The sequence below is a fragment of the Sturnus vulgaris genome, chromosome 5, assembly GCF_052056855.1.
Source record: "Sturnus vulgaris isolate bStuVul1 chromosome 5, bStuVul1.hap1, whole genome shotgun sequence".
In the NCBI taxonomy this organism is placed as follows: Eukaryota; Metazoa; Chordata; class Aves; order Passeriformes; family Sturnidae; genus Sturnus; species Sturnus vulgaris.
Genome location: NC_142247.1, coordinates 19,102,094 through 19,127,688, shown reverse-complemented (window position 1 = coordinate 19,127,688; position 25,595 = coordinate 19,102,094). Strand labels below are relative to the sequence as shown.

Genomic DNA, 25,595 nt, shown 5'->3' with positions numbered 1-25,595 from the left:
AATTAGTTGAAAATAAAACTTATTTTCCAGTAAGTTCAAAACCACATTTTATCCCCAGAGATTATTCCATTTAAAGCAAAATACATATTGCGTTTAGCTAAAGAAAACATGCTGTGCATAGAAAAAAACTTTATTATCTGTAATAGCTTGGTTCCTAGAAGTTGTATCTCTGAACAAATACATTTTAGTCTTTGTATCTTCAAACGCTGTGTGGTTTGTAACTACTTGTTTTCTCCCAAGAGAAAGGATGGCTGTGCTACCCCAGATTTTGACATCATGGAAGTCAACTGTAAGTGAAATGGACAATAAGCACAGGGCTTTGTCCACTGCCATGTAGAATATTAGAATAATAGAAAATTATCAGGTTGGAATGGATTTTAAAAATCATCTAATCCCAATCCCCTGCCATGGGCAGCAGCGACTCCCACTAGACCAGCTTTATCAAACCGGCTTTGATCACTGCCTTGGCTGGGGCATGCACAACCTCCCGGGGCAGCCTGTTCCGGTGTCTCACCACACTCCCAATAAAGAATTTTTGTAAAAATATCTAGTCTAATTTGTACCCATTACTCCTGGTTCTATCACTTCAGTTCCAGACACGGAGACCCTCTCCAGCTTCCCTGGAGTCCCCCTAAAGTGTAGAGGCAAATGGGAGTCGGTGCTTTCGTACATCAAGCTGGTATGAGGTGGTCATGTCTAACCTCCCAAAATAAGGGAGCCTCAAGCAAGTTGCTCCGTTTGTTTCCTGTTTTCCCGTCAAGTGGCTGCACGTGCCCCGTCTGCCAGAACGCAGGCAGAAACACCGATGTCGCCGCAGGTGACAGAGGCCGCAGGCAGGGACGGGCACCGCTTGTAGCGAAGCTGCCCGACAGACGAGGGACTGCCCTCCCACTCCCACTCCCACTCCCACTCCCACTCCCACTCCCACTCCCACTCCCACTCCCACTCCCACTCCCACTCCCACTCCCGCCCGGCCCCGCCTCGCTCGCGCACTGCCTCCCGCCCCTCTGCCCGCCCCCCGGAAATCTCGCGGGATTATGCTAACGCCGCAGCCACCGCCCCGCCCCGCCTCTCCGCCCCCCGCCCGCCCCGCGCCCTCCCTGGGCGGGTGAGCGCGCGCGGCCGCGGTGCGCTGTGGGATAGTGGCGGTATAAAGTGTACGCTCGGCGCGGCCGTGGCTGAGGGGGCCGGCACGAGCGGGGTATGAAGATGGCGGACGCCAAGCAGAAGCGGAACGAGCAGCTGAAGCGCTGGATCGGCTCCGAGACCGACCTGGAGCCGCCCGTGGTCAAACGCAAGAAGACCAAGGTGAAGTTCGACGACGGCGCCGTCTTCTTGGCCGCCTGCTCCAGCGGAGACACCGAGGAGGTGCTGCGACTGCTGGAGCGGGGCGCCGACATCAACTACGCCAATGTGGACGGGCTCACCGCTCTCCACCAGGTCGGTGCTGGGCCGATCGAGGGACCCGTGGCCGGACTGGGGTGGAGGGGGCGGCGAGGTCGGCCGAGAGCCCCCCCTGAAGGAGGAGGTGGAGGAGGAAGGGGCCGGAGGCGGCTGCGCTCCCTCCGCTGGGGGGTGTCGGGGCGGGGAGGTGGCGGCAGGGTCAGCCTGGGATCGGCCGCGGGCCGAGCCCCGGGCCGGCGGGGCTGCAGGGGCGGGAGGCTGAGCCCCCTCCCCGCGGGCAGGGCGTTGGAAGGGGCGGAAGGGCCTTTCCTCCGGCGGGAAGGAGGTGCTGCTGACCCTCTTTCGTTTTCCCCTCTTGTCAGCGCCTCCTTCGGAGGGCCGAGGGGAGCGGGCCCTGCCCCGTATGTGCTGAGGGGGCCGGAGGCAGGTGCCCCCCGGCATGGGAGGGTGACCGCAGGTGAGAGAAGCGGTCTGGCCTCGGGGGGCGCTTCCGCCACTGCCCCTTTCCCAGGATCCCGGTAGTAGTTCCCTGCTTCCCTCGTCTTCCCGGTTCCGCAGTAGTTGAGCCGATTAAAGCCCGCTCGTGTGTGCGGGCGGCCGTGTTGAGAGACGGATCATCTATTTCTTTCTGGTTTCCAGGGGAAACCGGTGTTTTGTTCATTATACAGAAACGCGTATCAGTAAGGGGCCGTTTGTTTTCGTTACCGATGGCTCCCGCCGCAGTGTGAAGGCTGAACTTAAAGCGGAGCAGAGGTCTTAAATTTTTCTTCCGTGCGTTGGAAAGTAGTAAAAAACCCAGTCTATATAGCTTTGTTCTCGTGTGGGTATGTGGAAGAAGGGGCTGGTGCCGAGGGAGGTTACTTTCACTTGGGCCAGGGGGGGAATGGACGGGAAACTGGCTGTGAAGTTTCCTCAAAATGGATGCTTTGTGCATGTTGAACTTCATAGCAGTCTGATTGGAATCTCAAAACGTTAGCCAAATAAGGAAAGGCTGTGGCAATCCGGAGATAATGCGGGTTTGGCTGAATAGTTTTTTTTCTCTAGAAGGCCAAAAGCTTCCACACAATATTAGATTTGCTAAATATCTGGAAAGCAAATCTTTGACAGGCTAACTTCTTGTTCTTAAGTTTAGAAGTTGTTCAGTAGATTAAAACAACGTCTTAATGGTTCTGTGTTGTAGGTTGATCAAGTAGAAATCTTCCCAAAATGGTTAGGTGGTTTCTTACATTAAAAAAAATGAGATGGTGAATTTTTTTTCTCTATCCTGTATACGCTTTTCAAGGATGTGAGGCTCTAGAAATACATAAACTGCCTTGCAGAACTTGATATAATCCACTCTTGAACATTGGGTATAAAATTCTACGACTCTTTGCTTTTTTGCTGTATTTGAGTTGTCACTTGCTCCACTGTAAAGGGTGTTGGTTTACTTTCAGTTGTGAACTGAACTGGAAGAATGAGTGTGTGTTGTGGTTAAGCCTGTCAGCGTGTTACTGCAGCACGGTTACCTGACTGCAGGCTAGCCTGTCACTTCACTGCAAAGTTTTTTGTCTTTATCCTCTTCTAATCAAGTTATGGTAGCTTCATGCTTCCAGGGAGCTCTGTATGAGAAGCCATACCTTAACTGGTTAGATCCTTGGGTCTGCACATTGCTGTACTCCAGCCATTGGTAGGGAAGGATGACGTTAAGTTTAACTCTATTGTTAGAATAAGAGATGGTGTTCTCTCTTTCTGATGTCCAGATGGCATTTTTAAGATATCTTTAATACTATATACAAAAAAGCTTTCATCAGGATAATTTTTTTTTTTTAACAATGTAGTCAGCTTGCAGTTTGGAAGGGCAAAGTCTAAGGGAACAGAGGTAAAGATTTACATTACTGCTAAAATTCTTGCTCATGCTCCTGCTTCCCTCTTTTTTTAGTGATACCAAAAGACCTTTTCGGATTTCATGATACTGAAAGCAAATAAGATCAGTTGTGAAGTTACAATCCTCTTGAGGCAGTACAGTAAGTCAAGGTTACCTGTTGCTATAAAAAAAGGCATAAAACAAATCCCTACCATGGCCAAATCTGAATGGTTTCACTTCGTTATTAACACAAAATCTTATTTTCCTCTGATATGCCGTATTAAAGGTACAAATCACACATGATGCAGCCTATTACATGAAGTAATTTAATAAAATTTGGCTGCAGCGTGAATAAAGCTGTATCCGTTCTCAAAGGAAACTCTTCAAAAACTTGTCATTCTTCTTGAAAGTTTTGACTGACTGATGATAATTGTGTTTAAGTCCATGTTATTGTGTTTAAGATTGCCATGGTGTGCTGTTGCTTTGTGGTTCTTTGACTGGTTGGGTTTTTTGTTTTGTGTCGTCTGTCAGATCCCATGTAGACATTGCTGCTTCAAAGGAATAAATTTATCTTAGCGAAGATAAAATTACTGTACTTTTTTGGGTTGTGTCTTTTATCGTCTTCCATGAATTTACTTTTTTCCAGTTATTAAGAGCATACGTGTGAAATAGCAATAGAATTAAATATTTAAGATTTAGCCTTTGATTTTCCTGCTTCATGTGGCAGTTATAGGAAGAGACTTAAGCTTTATTTTTCACAATAAAGTGTAAGTGCTGAGGGGAAAGTACCATTAATCCTGAAATTCTGGTGAACTTCACGTCTAGTCTTTAATGGAGCATCAAGCTTTGTTGCTGAAGCCATTAGCTAAGCTTTTCCTCTGAGTAGAATGCCGTGACCATCAGAAAGCTGCATGTAGAATTGTTTCTCTTCATGCATACAGGAAAGAAAACAATTACTTGACTTGGTAGCTGAGAGGAGGAAAGGGGGAGGATATATATAGGTACTTGCTTCAGCTCTTGACAGTGCCAGTGAGCAGATTTTGTTTTATATCTGCATGTGCAGAAATGAGTGGACTTGAGTGCATCATATATGAGGACAGATGAGTTAAATTGTTTAGTATCTTGCAGAAGAGGAAGAATTGTCATTAGGTGATGGTTATCTTTCCTCTGTGTAATTTTGAGTTCAAAGCTGGCTTTAAGAACTTGTTCTGCACAAGTCTTCAAGTTAGATCTTCGGCACAAGGGCCAAAACTGTTATATGCTGTTTTCCTATCTATGACATATATATGCATTGTAGGATATTGCAGCAGGATAGTATGTGTTGTGCTGCATAGTCTGCATTATATACATATTGTGTGTATGTATCTGTAAGACCAGAAAACTTCTAAATGAGAACTTAAATTTACAATGAGATATCAGTGCCATTACTCTAGTGGAGGTGGAAGTTTTGAATGTTGCACTCCCAGACAGCTGTTACACAAGAGGAGATCTGACTTAAAAGTGCAACTTTTCTAATCTGCAATAACAGTGGCATGTAAGGGGAACTTGAGAAAAGAAAGAAGCCCAAAGGTGAGCTTGCAGATTATTAGTGTCTCCAGAGTGAGGGGTAGAAGTGGCATATTCTGAAATAATCTTGAGAAGAGGCTATATAGTATTTTCAATAAAACCTGATCTCTTCTTAGGCAGACATATTTCTTCAGAGTGGGATTCGGTTCTCTCTCCCAAAAGCTTAACACCTATCGTTCCTCAGAGTTTGGATTCTCTTCTGCTTTCCTTGGCTTTCATTAAAGAGGATTTAGTTCACTAGCTCTGACTGGAATTTGTTGCTTAAATGGCTGAAAGTAGTTAGTCTAGAAGTTACATAAAGCTTTGCACAGGAAAGTGGAGTCCCCCATTTCTGGACAGCACCACGTAAAGGCTGCATGTAATAGGGAGGGACCATGATGTGGCCTGTTTCCTGGAAGACTGGATTTCCTGTGCACATTGCTCCCCTGGGAACATCGGATGTGTAGTGTGGCGTACCTGCACACACCTCAGCACTGGCTGAGATTAGTGCTCAGGTATCGCAATTTATGCGACCTCCTTTTTCACTGACCTTTTTCTTTGAGGCTGCTCAAACTCAGAGCATGGTAACCTTGTCTTTGGCCTCATTCTCTCTGGGTGAGGAAGGTGACTGCTGTAGCCTGATTCCACCACACAGCATGAAAAGGACATGTCCTGCTGTGCTGATCTTACCTTTTCTGGGGAGAGTACTGCTTGTGAGGTAAGGGAAGGGAAATTGTCATGGCTCTTTGTGCATGGGGATCATTATGCACCCAGAGGGGTTTTGTTGGTGAAGGATTCATGTCATCCTTTTTGTCTGTGACAACTACAGTTTAATTAAGCAAAATTCCTTGAAGACCATCTCTCTATCAAGTAGTGTTTTTCTGCAATTCTTTAGGTGCTCAATTGAATGTGAAGGTGAGACTTTGTCATTTATGTACTAGTTTGCAGATAGAGTAGTATGCAGTGTTAAATAGAAGTTTTGATTTGCTGCCACTGTTATAGGACTCTGCTGTGTTTATCCCTGAATACTAAGTAAGACAGTGTGTTTGACAGAATGCTTGCTTACTCTTTTTGGGTAAGGACAGTTATTGCTATCTTAATATTCCCGTTGGGTTCTGTGAGATTTATTTCTTAGATAAGAAGTACCTTCCTTTGCAGGAGTTTTTGCAACTGTTTATGAAAAGTTCTGTCAAGGCTTCTGGTGGCATATTCTTAGTACCTGATATGGTAACGAGTATGGATACCTTTGGCACCAGCTGTGTCCTTGTTATGACACCCTTTCAAACTGCAAACAGTGATGCAAAAGGGACATAAAAACCTACCAGCACTGGATCCCTTTGCTTTGGAACTTGATAAAGGGTATTATGGCTGCACTGTCCAAATTCCTTCTGATGAATGATAACACAGGTCATGTATTTGAGCTGGGGCTGCAGCACATCAAGATGTAAGCGCAAAGACCTGGTTGCCAGAGTCTTAAATCTCTAGAATGTTACTCTAGGATACTAGATAGCTCGAAGCTATCCTAGTAACCTCCTGGCTGTGACTTCTCCCATGAGTCTTTTGGAGAATGAAAATGCTGGAGCATACGGTAAACTTGTTAACTTTTCAAAACTGTTGCGTAGGAGGACTTCATTTTGTACAGGAAGGTTTGTACTCTGTTACAAAACTGATGTCGAAGTCTCACTGTTTGGAGGGGAGCCAACCTACTTATCACCAAACCTCCTAATGTTCTCGCTGTGGATGTTCTACCACTGAGAATTTTGGAATCATTTTCTGGCTTGTTTTGTTGTTCTTTTATCATGGCTTCTTTTTTTTTTTTTTTTCTATTTTTTATCTGTGCAACAAAGCACAGGGAAAAGGGGTCCAGAAATAAATGTACTGTTGACTTCACTCAGTGATCAGACTACAGGGGCATATTTGTTTAAATTCCTTTTTGTAATTGATTTTTGTGTGGGTTACAGATCTTTCTCTCTGTAGTTACAGTAGCTAGGTTCAGATGGTACAGTAAGTACTTGTTAACTTCCTACTGATATTGTCATCTAAGATTTTAATTTTTTTAATCTTTGAAATGGAGGCAATAAGAGTGGGGGGAAAAGGTGTGATTTTTTTTTTTTTCATAATATACTATGAGTATAATAGTGGAAATTTAATTACTGTATTCAAAAAATTGTGTTCTCCTTGGTGTTTTATGAAAAAAATGAGTAACAATCTCTTCAGCTTTTTAGATTTATTGTTTTTGAGTGGTCTGTTAAGTCTGAATCTGGGATTTCTATGTATTTTCATTGCTATGGATATTTCTTGTGCACAAACCGAATAACCCAAGTGAATTCTAGCATATAGAAATTACTTAAAGTATTTAAAGCCAGTTTAGTGTTAGTGCAACTGACAGGTTTCTTAAACTTTCTGGTCATAGAGGAAGAGTTCTGCATTCCAGTGTAAGGATGAATTCAGCTGGTAGAGCTTTAGTATTTACTGAAGCTAATGTTCAGGCACAATTTCTGCTGGTCTCTAGATATGAATTTCACTGTAGCATTAATGCTGCTTTTACAGTACAGCTTTGTCTGTAGTGTTTTATGCATTCTAGTCTATTTTTGGTATTGTTAAAACACTTCCTCCTGGTAAGTAATCAAAAAGCACCTTGAAAGGGTAGATGAGATGTGCTTTTGTATGTATGAATAAAATTGATATGAACACACTTGATTTAAGGCCTTTATGATTTTGACATTGTAGTAGCAAGAATGCTGTTTTAACCAAATCATTGAATTTCAGTTGTTAGCTAGATCTGAGGCTAGGAAACAGAAGCAGTCAGTATAAATCACTAGTAGATGTACCACTCCGGAGGGATCTGTATTCCAGGCTTAATGATATATGCTACATTTTAGTTGGAACAGATGGTTTAACAGGCTCTGGTCCAGTTCTTTATTTGTTTATCCCTTTGCTCATGCTCTCAGTTGCTCCCTTTATCAGAGTTATTACTTAGGCTAGTAAGACACTTAGTGCAATCCTCTCAAAAACTGAAAGCCCTGTAAATTGGTAGTCTCTCTGTGTAATTGTGTTTCCTGAGGCTGGGCTCACACCATGTGAAACTGAGGAAAATGCATGTGTTGTAGCAAATACTGAAATTTTATCCAAGGATATATTAAGATGGGTTAGACTTAGACAAACTAATACACTCTGAAAGTAATGTGGAGGTAGTTTTGAACAACATTTTTTTGTAGTGTGAGTACACTTCTCTGGGATTCTTGTAACCAAGAAACTGTAAATTGCATCTTATTATTGCTGTATTGTAGTATAAGTATAGAACATACTAAGAAAGACATGCAGCATATGAGGACATTTGCCAAATAAATGTGTTGTCAGTGCCCAACAGTATATTTTTCTTCATTGATCCTGACAGCTGTAAAATTCAAACTGGAATGCAGCTGTAAGGCAGTGGAGCCACCCCTAAGCTGGTCAGCCTCTGATGCTGTTGGATGGGTGGAGACATTCCAAGCTCCTTTACTTTCCTATATGCATTCCTGAAATGACAGTCAATGGAAAGCGTGGCATAAGAGCAGCAGCATTCCTCAGCTGTTTCCTTTCTAGTGATTTCAAGTCTGTAAGATAAGAATACAAGAAGGCAAAAGATGATCATAGTACTGGGGCAGGGGGAGGGGGCACTGTTGAATTTTTTTTTTATTTTTCTTTTTTCTTTTTAATTCATTGTTTTGACAAAACCTGGTACCCAGCTCTTGTGTTTCAGTTACTGAGCACACTGAATCAGCCACTGTGCTTATCCTGGAAACACTGAATCTTTGCCGGCTCGCTGACAAAACCAAAATTAGAGCAATATGGAGAAGTCTTTGAACAGGACTGTTTCCCGTTTATGCCTGAGTGGTGTTAGCACTTACCCCATTAACAATATATTTGTTAGGCTAACAGCTTCTAAAGGTCTGTTAAACAGAGTGAACTGTGGAGTTGGCTTTAAGAAGAGGGTGAAGCCCCTGAGAATCAAATGTAGCCTCCTTTTGGGCCTACACACAGAAGTAGGTTTATCTTCAAGATGGCAAATAAATAGTTCCTGTACTACTGTGGTTTCTGAATGCTTAGATTTGGTCTATAACTAGCACATGACCATTGACTGATACTAATTTTTCTTTAAGCTATGGTTATCAGTGAGACCATTTGAATGTTCTAGGACTAGAATAATTTCTAATATTTCTTAAAAATTCTTTTTAGTTCAGTCTGAATTATGTTACGATTGTAGTTCAGGGTCTTGAGTTGGAACTATGACAGCTTGCTTTTATGTGATTGCTTTGCCAGCCAGTGGTGATTATTATACAAGTTTTAGTTCTGGGGTGATTACTTAGTTTTGGAGCTTGTTTTACCACCCTGACTGTGAAGTTAGATGACTAAGTCGAGTCATATATATATATAGATATAGATATACTTCTTGAGTATTTGAGGTTTCTTGTACATCAGGGAATTACTTGCAAGTGTTAGCTTTGTGTTATGGATCTGTGTATATATGTGGTTTTTTATGTATATATGTATATCTTTCGTTTTTTTCAGTTTTCTAGGTTTTTTTTAAATTATTATTTCACAGAACGACTGAGATGAATGTTAGCATGAAACCTATTTGTTTGTAGTTCTAACAAATCTCCAAACTTATTGGATGAACTTACCTTACCAGTTTTCTTAAAATTTCACGCTTGAAGCAAGTATTTGTCTAAGGCAAAATAACAGTATCTTCATCTGGTAACCAAGGTGAACACTTGTGAAAAGCGTGTACACTGTATGTGTGTGGTCAGTGCTGCCTTCTAAAACAGTTAACTTAGATGAAGCTTTCACTGAAGAGCTGCATTCCTCTGTCAAAGCCAGGATCCTTGTGGGCCCCTTTTGAAACTGGAATACCATCTCAGACTTATGGCTTTGGAACTTTCAGCTTACAAATCTCCTGAAATTTGCTTTGCTGTTCTTGACTGACAACCTACGCTTTTCTTGCTCAAGTGGAAAAGTTGTTATTTTAAGGCTGCAAAGCACGTTGCCCCAAGTTTTAAGGAAAGTGTTGTTGCAGTGTGTTTGCAAATAGATGCAATTATACTTGAATAAGTAGGCTTAATTAAGTGAATAATTTTATCAAAATAAATCCATTTTCCAAAAGTGTGCTTCCCCATCCCAGAGATGAAACAATCTGAAACTACTTGTATTTTCTCAATCAGTGTGAATTATGACTACTAATCCCATATTCTAGAAAATATAAGTAACCCTGCTTATTGTTGTTGCAGTATTAAGTTATTTATTTTTATTTATATTTTTATGAAAAGTCAATGCTCTTAAACTTGTTTTGCTAATCTGCTGTTTGGAAATGTTTTTAAACATGGTGCTTTAGGTGCTGAACCTGCAAATATTTGGGCAAAATGAATTGCCTTAGGTTTTATCCAAAATGAAGACTGAAAATGGGGATGCCAGCATTGTGTCCGCAGGCCAAATGTGGATTCCTGATAAGTAATAATCTCATTTCTATCCAGTCATATGAAACAGTATCTTTAGAAAGCTTGCCAAACTTCACAATTTCCCACTTTTATTCAGCTACTGTAGCAAAATTAATTATTTTAGGGCCTTTTTTTTTTTAATGAGGAGCCTGCACTTCATCTCCTCAGTAGAAAATAAGAGTTTAGTGTTTACCTCTGAAAGGAGAATTTTTGTGTAGTGTCAGTTTCTTGGTTTCTGAGTATAACAGAGCAGAGGGGTGAGTTGTGCTAGCACTGGGACTGTCAGTGGGTTTTTGTTTATGAACCTCTCTGAACGTGGCTTTCTGGTCACTCATTGTCTACTTCCTTGCAGACAGCCTAGACGAATACTTGGCACTGGTGTCTCTAGCTGTGTTTGTATGTGTTTAATAGTGGTCGTGAGTGCTAATGCTAATGTTAGTGTTTATCAGGTATTTGTACACTTAGGAAGAGAAACAGCTTTCCTTTATCTCTGCAGAGGAGTAACTGAACAGGTCTAGTGTCTCTTGTATTTAACATTTCTAATAGACTTATTAAATATTGAAGGTGTGCTTTGGCCAGATCTATCAAACATGACTCCTAAGAAAGCTCATGAAGTTACTGTAGTAACAAGTTTTATCTCTAGCTCTAGGTAAATACAGGAGTGGTGGTTTAAAAACCACCATTTTTAAGGAAAATAGGGAACAACTTAGTACGAAAGACAGAAGATACATAATGTATTTTGTCAAGTGTTTTATCAGTTACCTATGTGGGATCTGGAGGTAGGAGAGCTCTTTCACAATTATTTTCTCAGCAATTGAAGAGGTTGCAGTACTCTATAATAGTAAAAAACCTGTCAGTTGTAATTATAGCAAATAGCACTTGCAAGCTCAAGTAGCTGTTAGGATGTAACTGCTGTAGATAAGCACTATTAGAATTTTTTGCTGCAAGGAGCCTAACTTTGTGAGAATTGCTGTACCTATGAACAAAGTGTCAGCTTTCTGGAGGAGCCTTATTAGTAAGTTCTATGGCCCAAGGAACATGGAGACAGGAGTTTTTCTGGATGTGGATGGAGCAGTTCCCAAGCGAAGGTCTGCAGCTTCAGTTTGACTTTGAAAATCTTTACAAAAGCCAGGAAAGCCTACTAAAACAAAATGCATGATTATTAAGATCGTGGATTTTAAAAGCTGTTGCTGCAATTGTGGTTTGGCATCCTTTTTTAGAATAAGGCACCTGCCATGTCAGGTGCATATGCTGGATTAAAACATGAAACTGAGAAAGCTCTGGCATAGAAAAGCTTGCATTATAGTAGTCCTATTAAAAATACTTTTCTTTTTAAGTTTATTATTAAGATTTTTGTGTTGGTTTTCTTGTGTGTGTGGTAGGTTTTGTTTTGTTTCCAAAACACAGCATATAAATGAAAGCATCACTAAAAGTTGAAGGCAGGCAAACTGTGGGGATTCAAATAAAAGGCCAAATAGCACTTAGGCACTTGTTAAGGAGCCTTGGCATCAGAACCATATCTTCTTCAGTGACATAATTTATCGTTAGCTACACAGAGATTTGACTGAAGTGTTTGCTTTAAGATCTGATGTGTAATATCCCCCTTTTGGGAGATCCTCCAAGGGCTTTGTTTCTCAATAGCTGCTTACTTACTTGCACATATTGTAACAAGTACTTTGTCTTTTCAAGACAAACTCTCATGACAGATTTTGAAAGACTTTGTTCCTTAATTTCTTGTAGGATTTTGAGCCCTTTTAATTTCTTCGCTGTAATTATCTAATTTTTATATTGTTAAATGACTTAAATGTGGGAGAATTTTCTTGGTGCTTTTTTTCCCCTGTTCATTTTGCTTTGTCGTGTTTCACTGCTGATAATGTATTTGATAACATGCTTTGAATTCTGTTAATACTTGAAGGGTGCTTATGCACCCTATGTCAACTGATTCGGACTGCTTCATTGCACCTTAAACTGCAAATATTACTTGGGTTTTAAACTTTAAGTCAGAATCTTCACTTTTTAAAACAAAAATTATTTAAAATCTGGGTTCAGCTGTTCTGCAGTTGAGCTCATGATAGGCTGTAAAGCTGAGGAGTGTCACTTAACTAGGAGTGACATCACAAACTTTATTGATACACTTCTGTGCTTATCTTTTAGTAGCAGTGATTCATGAGACCCATATTACACCATGCAGCTTCATAAGTTTCTCTTTTTAAGAAGTTCTGTGACCTAGATGAAGGTGGGCATTGGGAAACAGGGTGGAAAAATCATTTTCTGATCCTAAGATAGAACAGTGACAGAGGTAGGAATTCTTTTAATCCAGGTGAATTGCCCCCCTTCTTCTGTCCTCCTGTCTTCTTGCTCTACTCCTGTTACAGAAACTGGGTTTTTGACAGTCAAATCCATCTGCCTTGTAGCTTTTAATAAATAAGCAGTGCTGGTTGGTTATTGGTGCTTCTAGAGTTATAAAAGCAGTCTCCAAATTCAAGTCTTAATCTGTAGAGACCTTAAAAAGGTGCTGGTGTTCTTAGAAACCCAGCATGTGCCCTGCTTTGATTTCTTTCTTCAAGAAAGGTCTGATGAGTGTTGGTTCTTTTAGTACTATCAGCAACCATTGAGTCACATGGTGTTTACATGTCTGCTTTTCCTCCTCCTTGTTAGGATACCTAAGATGACTCTCCATACCCTCCAAACCCATGAGTGCATTATAAATTTCTCTCTGTAATGTTTTAACTTTGCTTAATGCAAGGAATTGCAGAATACAAGGAATTGTTCCTGTAAAGCCAAATATGTAAACCAAAGATTTCCATATACTTTGGCTCTTGTCAGCCTCAGAGTGTACATTGTGAAATGCTTCTGGCACTTCCGGTGACTTGATTCACTGAGAATATGACTCTGTTAAGGTATTTACATTCTTAATCCCAATTATTTTTCATATAATCATGGAATGTTAAGGGTTAGAAGGGACCTTAAAGATCATCTAATCTCAACCAAGCCCCTGCCATGGGCAGTGACACCTCCTGCTAGATCAGGTTGGTCAAGGCCTTACCAAAACTGACTTTGAACACTGTCAGGGCTGGGTCATCCACAACCTCCCTGGGCAGCCTGTTCCAGTGTCTCACCACATTCACAGTTAAAAATTTTTCACAGTTAAATATTAAGTTTAAATTTCCCTTCTTTCTGTTTGTACCCTTTACTTCTGCTTCTGTCACTACAGTTCCTGACAAAAAGTCCTTCTCCAGCTTCCTGGTAGACCCTCTTCAGGTACTGGAAGATTGCTATGAGGTCTCCAGGCACCCTTTTCTTCTCTGGGCTGAACAGCCCTCATTCTCTCAGCCTGGCTCTACAGGGGAGGTGCTCTAGTCAACTTCATGGTCCTCCTCTGGGCTTGCTCCAACAGTTTCATGCCCTTAAGTTGGGAGCATCAGAACTGTACACACCACTCCAGGTAGGGCCTCACAAGAGCAGAGGAGAGGGTAAGAATCTTCTCCCTTGACCTCTGACTGCACTCCTTTTGACACTGCCCAGGGTATGGTTTGCCTTCTGGGCTGTGACTGCATGCTGACGGCTCCTGTTGAGTTTTTCATCAGACATCACCCCCAATTCATTTTCCGCAGAGCTGCTCTCAGTCATCTCTCTGCCCAACCTGTAGGTGTGTCAGGGTGAAGTCCACTTCTAGTAATGCTCTGGCTTTAGAAGTTGCATATAAGAATATCTCTTAAAGTCTTAGGTTAAGATGCAGATAGTACATCTAGTTTAGACACAGTGTGATGGGGGGGGTTCTGCAGTCTTCTTACTTTCTGCATGTAGGACTTTAAAGTTCTAGACAAATGCAGTGCTTGAATTTTATCAGTTGGTGGAACGTGACTCTGTGATAACAGATGTTTGGAAAGAAGTTATTAACCACTGTAGTTGCTATTGCAGAAAGTTGTCAATTTCTTAGAGGATAAATGATTTCCTCATTACCCTAAACACTGTATTCATACAATGGCAATACTGTTGCCAGTTTAGCCAGAATGAGAAGGAAAGTTCTTCCTAATACATGATCATAGAATCAGCTAGGTTGGAAAAGACCTTTGAGGTCCGGTCCAACCTATGAGCTTAAACCACCTTGTCAGCTAGACCATGGCACTAAGTGCCACATCCAGTCTTTCCTTAGACACCTCTAGGGATGGTGACCACCACCTCTTTGGGCAGCCCATTCCAATGCCCAGTGACCCTTTCCATGAGGAATTTCTTCTTTATGTCCAACCTAAGCCTCCCCTGGCGCATTCTGAGTCTATGTGCTCTTGTCCTATAGCTTGTTGCCTGGGAGAAGAGACTGACCCCTACCTGGCTACAGCTCCCTTCAGGGAGATGTAGAGAGTGATAGGGTCTCCCCTGAGCCTTTTCTCCAGGCTAAACGTCCCCAGCTCCTTCAGCTGCTCCTCACTGGACTGGTGTTCCTCACCAGCCGTGTTGCCCTCCTCGGGACATGTTCCGGCACCTCAACATCCTTCCTAAACTGAGGAGCCCAGCACTGGACACAGCACTCAAGGTGCAGCCTCACCAGTGCTGAGTACCAGGGAAGAATCACTGCCATGGTCCTGGTGGCCTCACTATTTCAAATACAGGCCAGGATGCCGCTGGCCTCTTGGCCACCAGGGCACACTGCTGGCTCACGTTCAGCTGCTGTTAATCAGTACCCCCGGGTCCCTTTCTGCCTGGCTGGTGTCCAGCCACGCTGGCCTCAGCCTGTAGTGCTGCGTGGGGTTGTTGTGGCCAAAGTACAGGACACAGCACTTGGTCTTGTTGAGCCTCTTATTATTGAAGCCCATGGATCCAGCCTGTCCAGGGCCTTCTGCAGAGACCTCCTCCCCTCCAGCCGTTCAACACACACACACACCCAACTTGGTGTTGTCTGCGAATTTCCTCATGGTAGACTCGATCTCCTCATCCCGATCATCATTAAAGATATTAAAGAGGACTGGGCCCAAAGCTGGTCTGTGGGGGATGCCATCAGGGACCATCCTCCACCATGCAGCACTGTTCACCACCACTCATTGGGCCCAGCCATCCAGGAAGTTCTTAACCCAGTGAAGGGTGCACTTGTCCAAGCCATGAGCTGGCAGCTCTTCCAGGAGTATGGTGTGGGAGATGGTGTCAAAGCTGATGAGTAGCAGAGTGATGAGGTCTTCTGGAATAACTAGGGAGAAGTGTTGTCTGCTCCATTCTCTGCAAGAGGGCTGGAGGGAATGAGAATAGCCTTTAATTTGAAAGTGATGCTAGGCACAGTGTCTAAACTGAAACATACAGCAGGACTGTAATATACTGGCTAAATGGGCTGGTCTGTCATGATAAGAGAGTCCTCTCTTCAGCCAGCAAGGGGTGAGTTTCTGCAGTTGAGTCAGTGGTGTGGCTACTTTGCTGTCTTGGTTTTTGATATGTACTCTGAGGCTTGTTTAATATGAGACTTTTGACTTGCCATCAAGTGCATCCCTTTGTCTCTGTCACAGGTAATGTCAGGAAAGCCAGGAAACAAAGGGAACTGCTGCATCTCATCAATATAGTGCAAAAGGTCCAATTGAACTGGTTATGGTTCAGTAACTGTAGGACTTAGAGTATTGAGGAAAACTTATTGGAAATATCTTTCTGAAGATGCTATAGTTACAAGCAGTTGTGGTCAAGAAAAGCTGCATTTTTGCAACAGGAATAGGTATTTTTATAGGCAAGTTATAGATAGATCAGAAGGTTATAGATTAGAGCAAACTCATAATGGTTTTGTTTGTTTACTTAGCTTCAGAAGTATTTGGAGACTTGACTTTCTATTCTATTTCTCTTAAACAACTTTTCCTTTCTACCCCAAAGAGTGGTAGCCTGTTTTTAAAACAGGCTGCTATGATGGCTATGGTCTAAGTGGATATACTTTTCTCCCCTCCCATTTCAAGTGTAAGTTATATTTTATGGTTAATAATTCTTAACATTGAGTGGCTTTTCTTTGCGTCGATTAAGAGGTGTTTTCATGTCATTTAGTTTTTATTGACTCTTGTGATGTCCCCTGGATTCAGGGTTGAATAGGCAGGTGTGCTGTAGAACCTTCAGATGTATAGTAGTGATGGAATTAATCTGCAATATCGCCATGTCTTCAAATTGTTTTTACTAGAGTTTACAGTTACTACAGTTACTGTATGGGTAGAACATATGCTTAGCTGATTGACAGTGCTCTTCAGCCATAAAACAAGGACCTAAAATGTTGGATTTAAATCTCTGAATCCTTGATGCAATAAACTTTTGCAGCATTCTTTTTGAGCTTGGGAATTGAAGCCAATGTCAGTAATTTATTTTTTTTAGAAGAATGTTCAAATAGACAAGCTTTAACTTCCAAGTCTCTACTTTAGTGTTAGTGTTGGCTTTCACCTGTGATTTCAATATACATGTCACAAACAATTGAATAATTTCTGTATCACCATAATTCTTTCCTGTATTTTGCTGGTAGTTGTAGCAACTTGTACTTCCACTAAGCGCCATAAATCACTATTCCTTTTTTCTTTTTCCCCCCTGAGTTCTTGCAAAGGACTGTAGGGAAGGAGAAAAATTGATGTTCTGTGTTTGTTAATTGGTAAATATGAGGTGTACATGCCATTGAATTTGGAGATAGAGAAATCTTTGAATGTACGAAGCCAAAATCCTGGCTCTCCATCACTGTGATATGGGATTATTTAATTTGTAATTTCATCCAGCATTTGAGCTAAAACTGCTAGAAGTAAATACTAAATTCTCCAGTAGCAGCTGAATCTCGGAAGTGTAGTTCAGTGCAGCTTTTGCCTTGATGAAGTCCTGTAAACTTGCTTTGATGAACTTAGATTTTATTTTGTGCATGTGCTGGCACAGGCAGCTCCTTCAGCTTGTAACCAACTATGATGTGTAATCAAGTATAGCCAGATTGCTCTGACCTCCTGCAAGCTGGTCTCCTAAAATGGAAATTATTCATTTTGCAGATGGAAATTGGAGCCAAGCAGCTGTGAATTCCAGGAGACAAATACTGAAGCAAACTCATAACTTTGTTCTTCTGTTTAAAAACCAAAGCTGAGTCTTGCATTTGCCACTTGCTTTCAATATGTGATTTTTTCCAAAAAATCAGCAAGTATTTGTGTGAAGGCACTGCTTACTATCTGAAGTTTTTTTGTTTCTTTTTTCACATAAGTCTTTCCTTCATAATTCTTACTTACCCGAACTTCCTCTCCTAAAACAACAAACCATTGCTATTTCCCAACCTTTACTTCTGTGGCTATTGTTTTAGGGAGTTAGTGTAGATTTGGACTGAATAAGCTTTTACTGATTGAATGGCAGGAAACCAGGATAAGTTGACAAATATGTATATTTTCATGTAGCAGTGATGCTGATCACCTGCAGTTGTAGAGGTTGGTGTGGAATTGCTTAGCTAAAAAGCTTATTGAAAGCAGAAGTGACAAATTATATGCTTAAAAGGACACTTGCATGAATCTGTGGCTCAGAATTAAATGTACTGCCTAGATGAAAGATTTACTGTTTTATCCTGGGTTTAGCTTTAGAAATTGAAGACAAAAATTGGGTGAAATTGTATTAGTTGCTAGTGTTCTGTGCTGTTCCCAGGAGACTACTTATTTAAACTTATAAAACCGTCATTTAACTGTTGTAAACATCTTTAGTTTGTGTGAAAGCTTGCTGCATATTTTAGGTTTTCATGGAGGCTTGCTACCAGCATTACTTCAGATTTAGTTTTTGACAAAAATCTGACTTGTAGGCAGAAGCAAAGCTGGCAATATATGCAGGCAAACCACCAAACAGTTCTCCTAACATGTTCCCAAGGGTCCTACATAAACTGGAAGGAAAATTATGCAGCCTTCTTAATCTGCATTCCTAGTAGCTATACTGAAACTTTGCCTTTAAAGAAAAAAAGTCTCTTGTGATTGTGCCCTAAGGCTGCAAAAAAACCCCCCAACTAATGCAGTGAAAGATGCAAACTCGTAAAGATCTTTCCCAATATCCAGATCACACTAAGAATTCTTTTTGGTGCAAAGTGCTTTTTGGGTGACCATTTAGAAGATGAAAAACAAAATAGAGCTGTGATTTGCTAAAAATTATGTAAAAGAGGAAGAAAACCCCTCAAACACAACCAAAACCCTTCTACTGGTCCTTGAAGACAGAAATCTGCTGTTGCACCGGTTTTACAACCTTTCAGATTCAGTTCTCAAGTGGTAGACACTGTGAGCATGGTACTTTCTCTTATGTGGTGGGCTGTATTTAAAGTATATAAAGTATCTTTAAATGGTGGCTGTTGAGTGTCTAGTGGAAGGCAGTCCTACTTCTGACACTGAAGTATCTGGAGGATATTTGTCTTTAGCCTTTGTCTCCTTACTTTTAGGTGAAATAGAAATGAGGGAATTTTATTCTACTTTAAAGACTTCTTTTTTTAATCTGAGGTATGAGGCTTTTGACTTTCAGGGTCTAAGGAATTACAACTTCTTCAAATCCTTAGCCATGGAAAGCAAGTACATAACTAGAGATGGGTTGAGATGCTTACTGTAGTTCTCTACCAAACAGTCTTCTGTTTCTTGCTGTATTCTGGTGTCTTATTTTTTTTTTATTCCCAAGGTTGCCAGAAGGAATAAAATGATTTTTGCTTTGCAGGTCTTTTTACTATGTGCATCTAGCCAGCAGTTTTAGGATGCTGTTTCATATTATATTGACCTTGCTGGTGTGTAGTGTGGTCTTTCTTGTTTTAGTTAGTTTGAGCAAGGAGTTTCTCTCCAGTCTAAATGCAGCCATAAGGCTTCAGCCTGCTGAACAGGGATGTCTTTGCTCAATCTGTTCCTGGATCTCAGAGCTTACTTTTTTTTTGGCAGGTAGGTAGGCATGTGTTGTAACCTTTTCACTTCCTGCAAAGTTAGTCTGGACAGAAGTGTGGTCTTAATTCCTGAAAAGCATGACATAGGAAGCAGAGAGGGTGGAAAGGAGGAATTGTAGCATGCCAAGCAGAAAAGGTTTGTTACAAAAAAGGGAGTAACAAGTTTTGTTATAGCAAAGCATTCTTTGTTCCACAAAGCAGAAATGTAAAATGCGGTTGTTAACTTTAATGCTATGTAAGTAAGGAAATGTTTATTTAATTCATGGGTTATTTTACATTACTTTCCTAGAGTTTGCAGCAATCTTGCCTTATATTGTCTTTTGACTTCATTTTTTTTTTTAATTGCCTGTGACTGAGAGGTGCCAGGGGGGCACTGGCTTGATGAGAAATGAGTTTCAACAGAAGGTATTTTTGGGTGTGGCTTTTTTAAAATGAAAGTATGGTTTAGATTGTCTGCTTTGAATAATGATTCTTTGAATGGGATACAGAAACATAGATGCCCAATATAGTTCTTCAGGAGTATTGTTTGGGGAGATCAGGACTTCTGCTTGTGTGCTAACTAATGCTTGTTTCTCTGATTTTCTTGTTTTATTTTTAGTTGGGTTTTTTTATTCGTTTTTGGAGACCCTGCCTTTTTTTTTCTGCACTCCGGTGGCTTTTTGGCTACTGAAGCAAAAATCTCTTCCAGAAAACCTGAATTACTCCACAGATGGGGATCTAGATCTTTCTGGAGATCCTGGTCTGGTGTTTAGAGCTCTTTTACAGTAATATGGGAACTTACGTGGCAACTGCTGTATTCAGTGGCTTTTCTCACGGCCGTGACGTACAGACACAGCAGAAATTGCTAATGAGACAGTGGCTTCGTTTGTGCTAGGCTTTGGATAGACCCCTGAAGACATCGTTCCTGCTCTACAGTGCATCATAGTGGAAGATGTCTATGAAGTTTGGGGAGGAAGAGCACCGTCAAATACATGAAATATGCTTGCTTGCATTTTAATGTTTGATTATTTTTGAAGACAAATTTTTGTTTTACCTATGCCATTCTGTCAAACATAGATTGTATGTTCATTTGTGTCTGTAACTGGTGAATTGAGGGGCACTATAGTAGTACTGGAGGATGAGGGGTGTAGGGGGTGAATTGTCCACGATTCCTGGACTGTTTAATGTTTACTTTGCAGTGTTTTGTTTGTTTGTTAACTTACCTGATTAATTTGGTAGTTGGGTAGACAATTCAGCTTCTTTAGGGTAACTTTACTTTTACCTGTAAAAATTTAGGCATTTTTTTTGGAAACAGGAATGCTGTCATGTGAAATCATCTGATCTTGCAAAATGTAATTTTTTTTGGTAATAGTTTCTTCACATATTTAATGTAATAACTATTAAGGAAAAGAAATGCTATCTTGCTGTTCAAAGACTTTATTTCTAATGTGACAGAGAGGATCTTTTAACAGTCTCTAATTTTTATTAAGTTTTCATTTATATAAAGTCAAGATCCTAAAGTAATAAATTAAAACTACAGTTGATTACCTTCTTGCATATGAGATGGTGTAAGTTAAGATCCCTAGTGGTAAAAAGATCTAAAAGTTGTGTCTCTAAAATCCATCCAAGAGATGATAAAACTGTTGCTGTGTATTACTTGAGGGCAAAGAAGGAATGGATTAAATTATGTATATTGATATTAAAGTATTCTGAAGATATTGTTTTAAGTACCTGGGCTGTAACTCTAGCTTGAAGCTCATTTTTATTGTTCATTTCAGCAAATTTTATCTTGCTTTAACTATAGTTCTATAGCTGTGATGTTCTCAACATGCTTAGACTTAGAGCATCCAATAAAAACAAAGTAGCTTGCTTTCAGTAATGGAAAAAATGACTCAGTCCAAGTTCAGAACAGAAATTAGCTAAAAGGCAAACAGTAATTCTTAAAACAGAAGCTAAGTTTAAGCACTTCATAAACGAGGTTGAAGATCGTTCTGTACGTCTGGTTTTGCAGTTACACGAGTGCTTCAGTCATAGTGTTCATGTGTCGCTTTTAGTAAACTTTCCCTGTTTTGCCAAATAGATTTCACACTTTGATGTGCTAGGATTGGTCTGCTACTACCATAAGACAACACAGTACAGTCATCTGAGATTAAGGTACAGTTGAACTGAGGAAGTTCATGCTGCATGCTTATAAATGACACCTGAAGAATAAGGGTGGTGCCAGTTTGCTTGCCTTCTGCAAGTAGCTGTGTGCTTCTTTGGAGTCACAAGGAGGTTGCTGGTGACCCAGGGACCATCAGCTGTTCAGCTTCTCTGGTACCAGTCTGCATGCCAGAGTTCTGAGACGTAAATCAATTCTCAAATGAAAGAAATAAGCTATTTCCTTATGAGCAAGACAAATCATGTATTGCAGTTCAACATTTAACCTTCATTTAGACCTCATATCTTCAGTTCAAGACCTTAAGTACAGGGTAATTTTGAATATTAAGCATTAATAGGGAAGATTGCTGTAATTAGGGAGTCATTACTTCATAGTTGAATGAGGCTAGCTCATAGATGTCTCATATAAATAATGATATTAATCAAATCAACAATAAGGTGATTCTTTCCGTGGATTCTTGTTTAATTCAAACTGTTCTAACTGCACCTTTGCCCAAGCTAAAACTAGTAAATAGAATGTTCTTTCTAAACTGCATAGTCATATTCTGTAGTCTTATATTCTTGCTAGGCCTGTAGTTAAACTGTAGCAAGTACCTACCAAAACAATACTTGGAACTGGTGTTGTAATGCACATTGCAGTTGGGTAGACATTTATTTTGTAGGTATTTTTGTTACCTTAGTGCTCTCTAAATATACTTATAAATAATATGGCAGGAATGGACTCCTGATTTTATGACATCCAAATGAGTTCCAAATTACACAAAACTGGCTTTGTCATCAGGTTTTTTCAGAGAAAGTAAAAATTAAACACTGAATCACTTTTTTTTTTTTTTTTCCAAGGTACTGATTGTCAGTTTTACACTTTCTACCTTCCCACATCCAATCTTTGATGTTGGCTCCTGCATGAATGCTCTCTCCATTATGCAGATGGCTTGAGGCACAAGCGTGCATAGACTTCTTCCCTAGATAGCATTAGCTTCCCAAATAAGAATGGGAAAGTTTTGGAGTAAGGGCTTTGGCGTACCTTTATAGGCACTGGCCACATTTCAGTCCAACAGTTTTCTAATCTCATTGTTAGACTCCACAGACACCTGAACACAGCAATTTAAACCATGGGGAAAATTAATACAATAAGCCCCTTTTTAATTTGTGAAAACATCGATTCACATTACACTTGATAACTTCTTCACCAGCTCTTGTTGATCACTTTTAAGAACATTATTAATCAATGCCTGACACCTTCATCTGAAAATCTCAATTTTCAATGCTTATGTAAGAAACAATAACTCATTTCTTTATAAGTCTTTATAGGGCTCTACTGTTGACAGTAGTGAGCAACAGACACAGGAATTGGATCTTGTTTCTACTCCTGGAAACACTTAAATTTCTGTAAATAACACAACTTCAATAAAATTATTTGTGAAGCTTGCAGATTTGCAGCCAAATTCTACAGCCCTTGGTATTCTTGGAGCATCCTTTTTCAGTACTCAAATTTAAAATTATATCTTCTAGGTTCTCCAGAACTTTAGCTATGACTTTAACACATGTTTCTGGGTTTTTCATTCTCTGTAACAATAAACAACTCATATCCAAGCACAGGGTTTGCATCTGTTGTAGCTAAATGAGTTGCTTAGTAAAAGGAACTATCTATGGTAATATCTAAACCTGTTTTACAGCAGTACTTATCAAAGTACTTTTTCTGGTCTGTTAGATAATTATATGTTCTGCTTTTGGAATAGTGTGGTTAAATGCAAACCCTAGAGCAGCAAGATGGTGTAAGTGTGCTCTGTGTCACCATTGTTTTTGCTTGCCATTTTTATGTGGGACAGCTCAGCTCAGTTTTATTCAGCTTGGTTAATAACCTTAGCCATTCATAAATGTGTGGGTGTCCTGTTGCTTTTCATTAAGGCTGTGGGAATTGAGTCTCATAACCATCTTAAACCTTCTTCTTCTGAAACTCAGCATGTACACTGATTTTAGTGCAAATATGAATGTATTTTATTAATGAGTGTATCAATAAAATTATGTTGTATGAAGATACAAAACACAGCTACGAAGTTACTGGAAGTTTCTTGGCCAGAAAGTGCCTTGGCTTGGATCAAGCAGTCTGGATCTGAACTTCTTAACTTTGAGCTCAGAAAGTGAGTGTTGCATTCTGCTACATACCTTTTCTCACAACTCTCCTCTGCAGCTGAGATGCAATTTTGTGACTAAAAGGAGGATGAGCACTGCCCCAACACGTGTTCAAGGTCAGCTGTTCTTAGGTTTTTGAAGAATACTTTACATTTGTGATCTTACTAGGCTTAAAACTTCAAAATCACATATTAAAACTTTTGATTTTCCCTGACCTGAATATCTATTATTTTCCTAAATGATCATAAAGACTGGTGGGGTGATTTTTGTTGACAATCAGTTACCATCTCTTCTCACTATTCCTAGGCAGCAGGACTAGAATAAGGAAAGGGGAAGATATGAACTGATTCTAAGGTTTTTAGCTAATGATTTCTAGTGACTGGATAAGAAGGCTCAGAGTGACTGTGCAGCATCAACTCCTGTTTGTGTAGGGCCCCACATCTTGTGAATTGCAGCTTAAGATGTTTAATTGCAAAGTATGTGACTGATTTAGCAACCTGTTCTGTCTCAGACATTAGTGATTTCCATGGGAAGAAAGTAAACTATAGCCCAGACTAACTTGGAAAGGCAAAAACTCACCTGCCATCTCATTTCCTTCTCCCTCTTGCTCACCGGCATATTACAGAGGAGTGCTTGTGATATTCATATGTCTGCAGCATGCTCCAGTTGTGTCATCTTTTGCCTAACCTAATTCAGTCTAATGAGCAAGTTCTCAGCAGAGCAGTAGTAGGTGTTTTCTGTGCCATTCCTAAAGCCAGGAGTGTTAATGCTGTATTTATTGCTTCAGTTTTATTCAGTGCTTTATATTTAGTGTAGGACTGGTAGGGAGTGACTTTTACTCTAGAAGTGTATCAATATTATCCTTTCAAACAAAAGCTCAGCATCCTAGCTGAGGCACCCTACAGAGGCAATCTCTGCCCTTAAAGATCTCTTTTAAGGAGAGCCCATATATGTGGCTTTTTGAATCTAAGACCTTGTAAAATGTACTTTTTAGCAAGCTGATACCCTGCAGAGCAAAAATATAGTTGTAGCTGCTCTAAAGTTATCTGAAGTAGATTGGTATAATGGTACATTTTTCTGAACTAAGAATGCATTTACTTTAGATAGGGGTATAGATACTGTGAACTATGGTGCTGTTGTTATTATAGACTAAATGCCTACTTTAAGCATAAGTAGGCAGCTCCTGTGCATTCCCATGCCCATTTACTCTCGTGTAGGGAAGTTTAATTTGTTCACTTGGCAAGTCATGTGGTAGATGAGCTTGCAGTTGGAGTGCAGTAACTTCTAAAATACTGGTGTAAGAACTAATTGAGCAGTCCATTAAATTGCTACTTAGGTCCAGCCAATGACACGATTTTGAGAACTAGTCTTAGCTCTCCTCTGTGGATAAAATTGCATAAATCTACAGTTTCTTAAGGAATGTTTTTAATTTGAGGAAATGTTAGCCCTCAAATGAAATGAAATTAATTCCAAACTTGAGTAGAGATGGCTCCTGATTCACAGTCTGGCATATAGATTTCAAATGTGTTTAGCCTCAGGGTCAAATTTAAGATCAGACTAAAGTTTCATCTTTTACACGAAGGTAGTTGTAATTTTTTTGTATTTTTACAAAAAGATGTAAAAAAAAATACATATGTATTTTTACATATGGTCACATATGTACTCAGTTTCTATAATAAAACTGGTTCTGGGTCCTGTTTTGCTACACACTGCTTAGTTTTTCTATTTTGTTTTTTGTTAGTGTCTTTGTTAGATGGAGTATATTTGCTGAGGTGCAAAAAGACAGCAAGGTCTGGCAGCAGCTGATATTTACTGGAAGAAATAGTTCTGTTCAGATTGTGTTAATCTACAAACACTTTTTTTTGTCCTTATGAGTCAATAGACTATGTGTTGATTGAGGAATTACATTCTAGTCCTACCTAAAGTAGGTGCAAAATGGCCTACTTAATTCAACAGATCTGGTTGGTGTACAGAATACTGTCTGGTTTGGATATCTGTTTGAAGAGGAAACCCAGCATTGACTAAACTATGCATTGTATTGGCGAAACTGACATTTCATAATGGTCAGTTGTGAAATTCTTATCTAAAAAGATTAATGCAAATATTAAGGGGAGGTAATATATAAAAAGCATGGCAGGTTTCTCTAGAAATTTTGATTGTGTTAGAAGTGTTGCTTCCCAATGTTTAAGTGCTT

General features: G+C 40.2%; 1 protein-coding gene across 4 annotated transcripts in view; it reads left to right on the top strand.

Annotated features, from left to right (window-relative positions):
• The first annotated feature begins 1,075 nt into the window (after positions 1-1,075).
• PPP1R12A (protein phosphatase 1 regulatory subunit 12A) overlaps positions 1,076-25,595 on the top strand; it is a 112,359-nt gene continuing 87,839 nt past the window's right edge. For 3 of the 4 annotated variants that reach the window (XM_014888662.2, XM_088164991.1, XM_088164990.1), the window contains exon 1: positions 1,078-1,440. In XM_014888662.2, coding sequence (XP_014744148.1) covers positions 1,204-1,440 — 237 coding nt within the window. In that variant the 5' untranslated portion in view covers positions 1,078-1,203. Of the gene's footprint in view, positions 1,441-25,595 lie in introns of all 4 variants that reach the window. The other variant, XM_088164989.1, reaches the window with a different exon arrangement.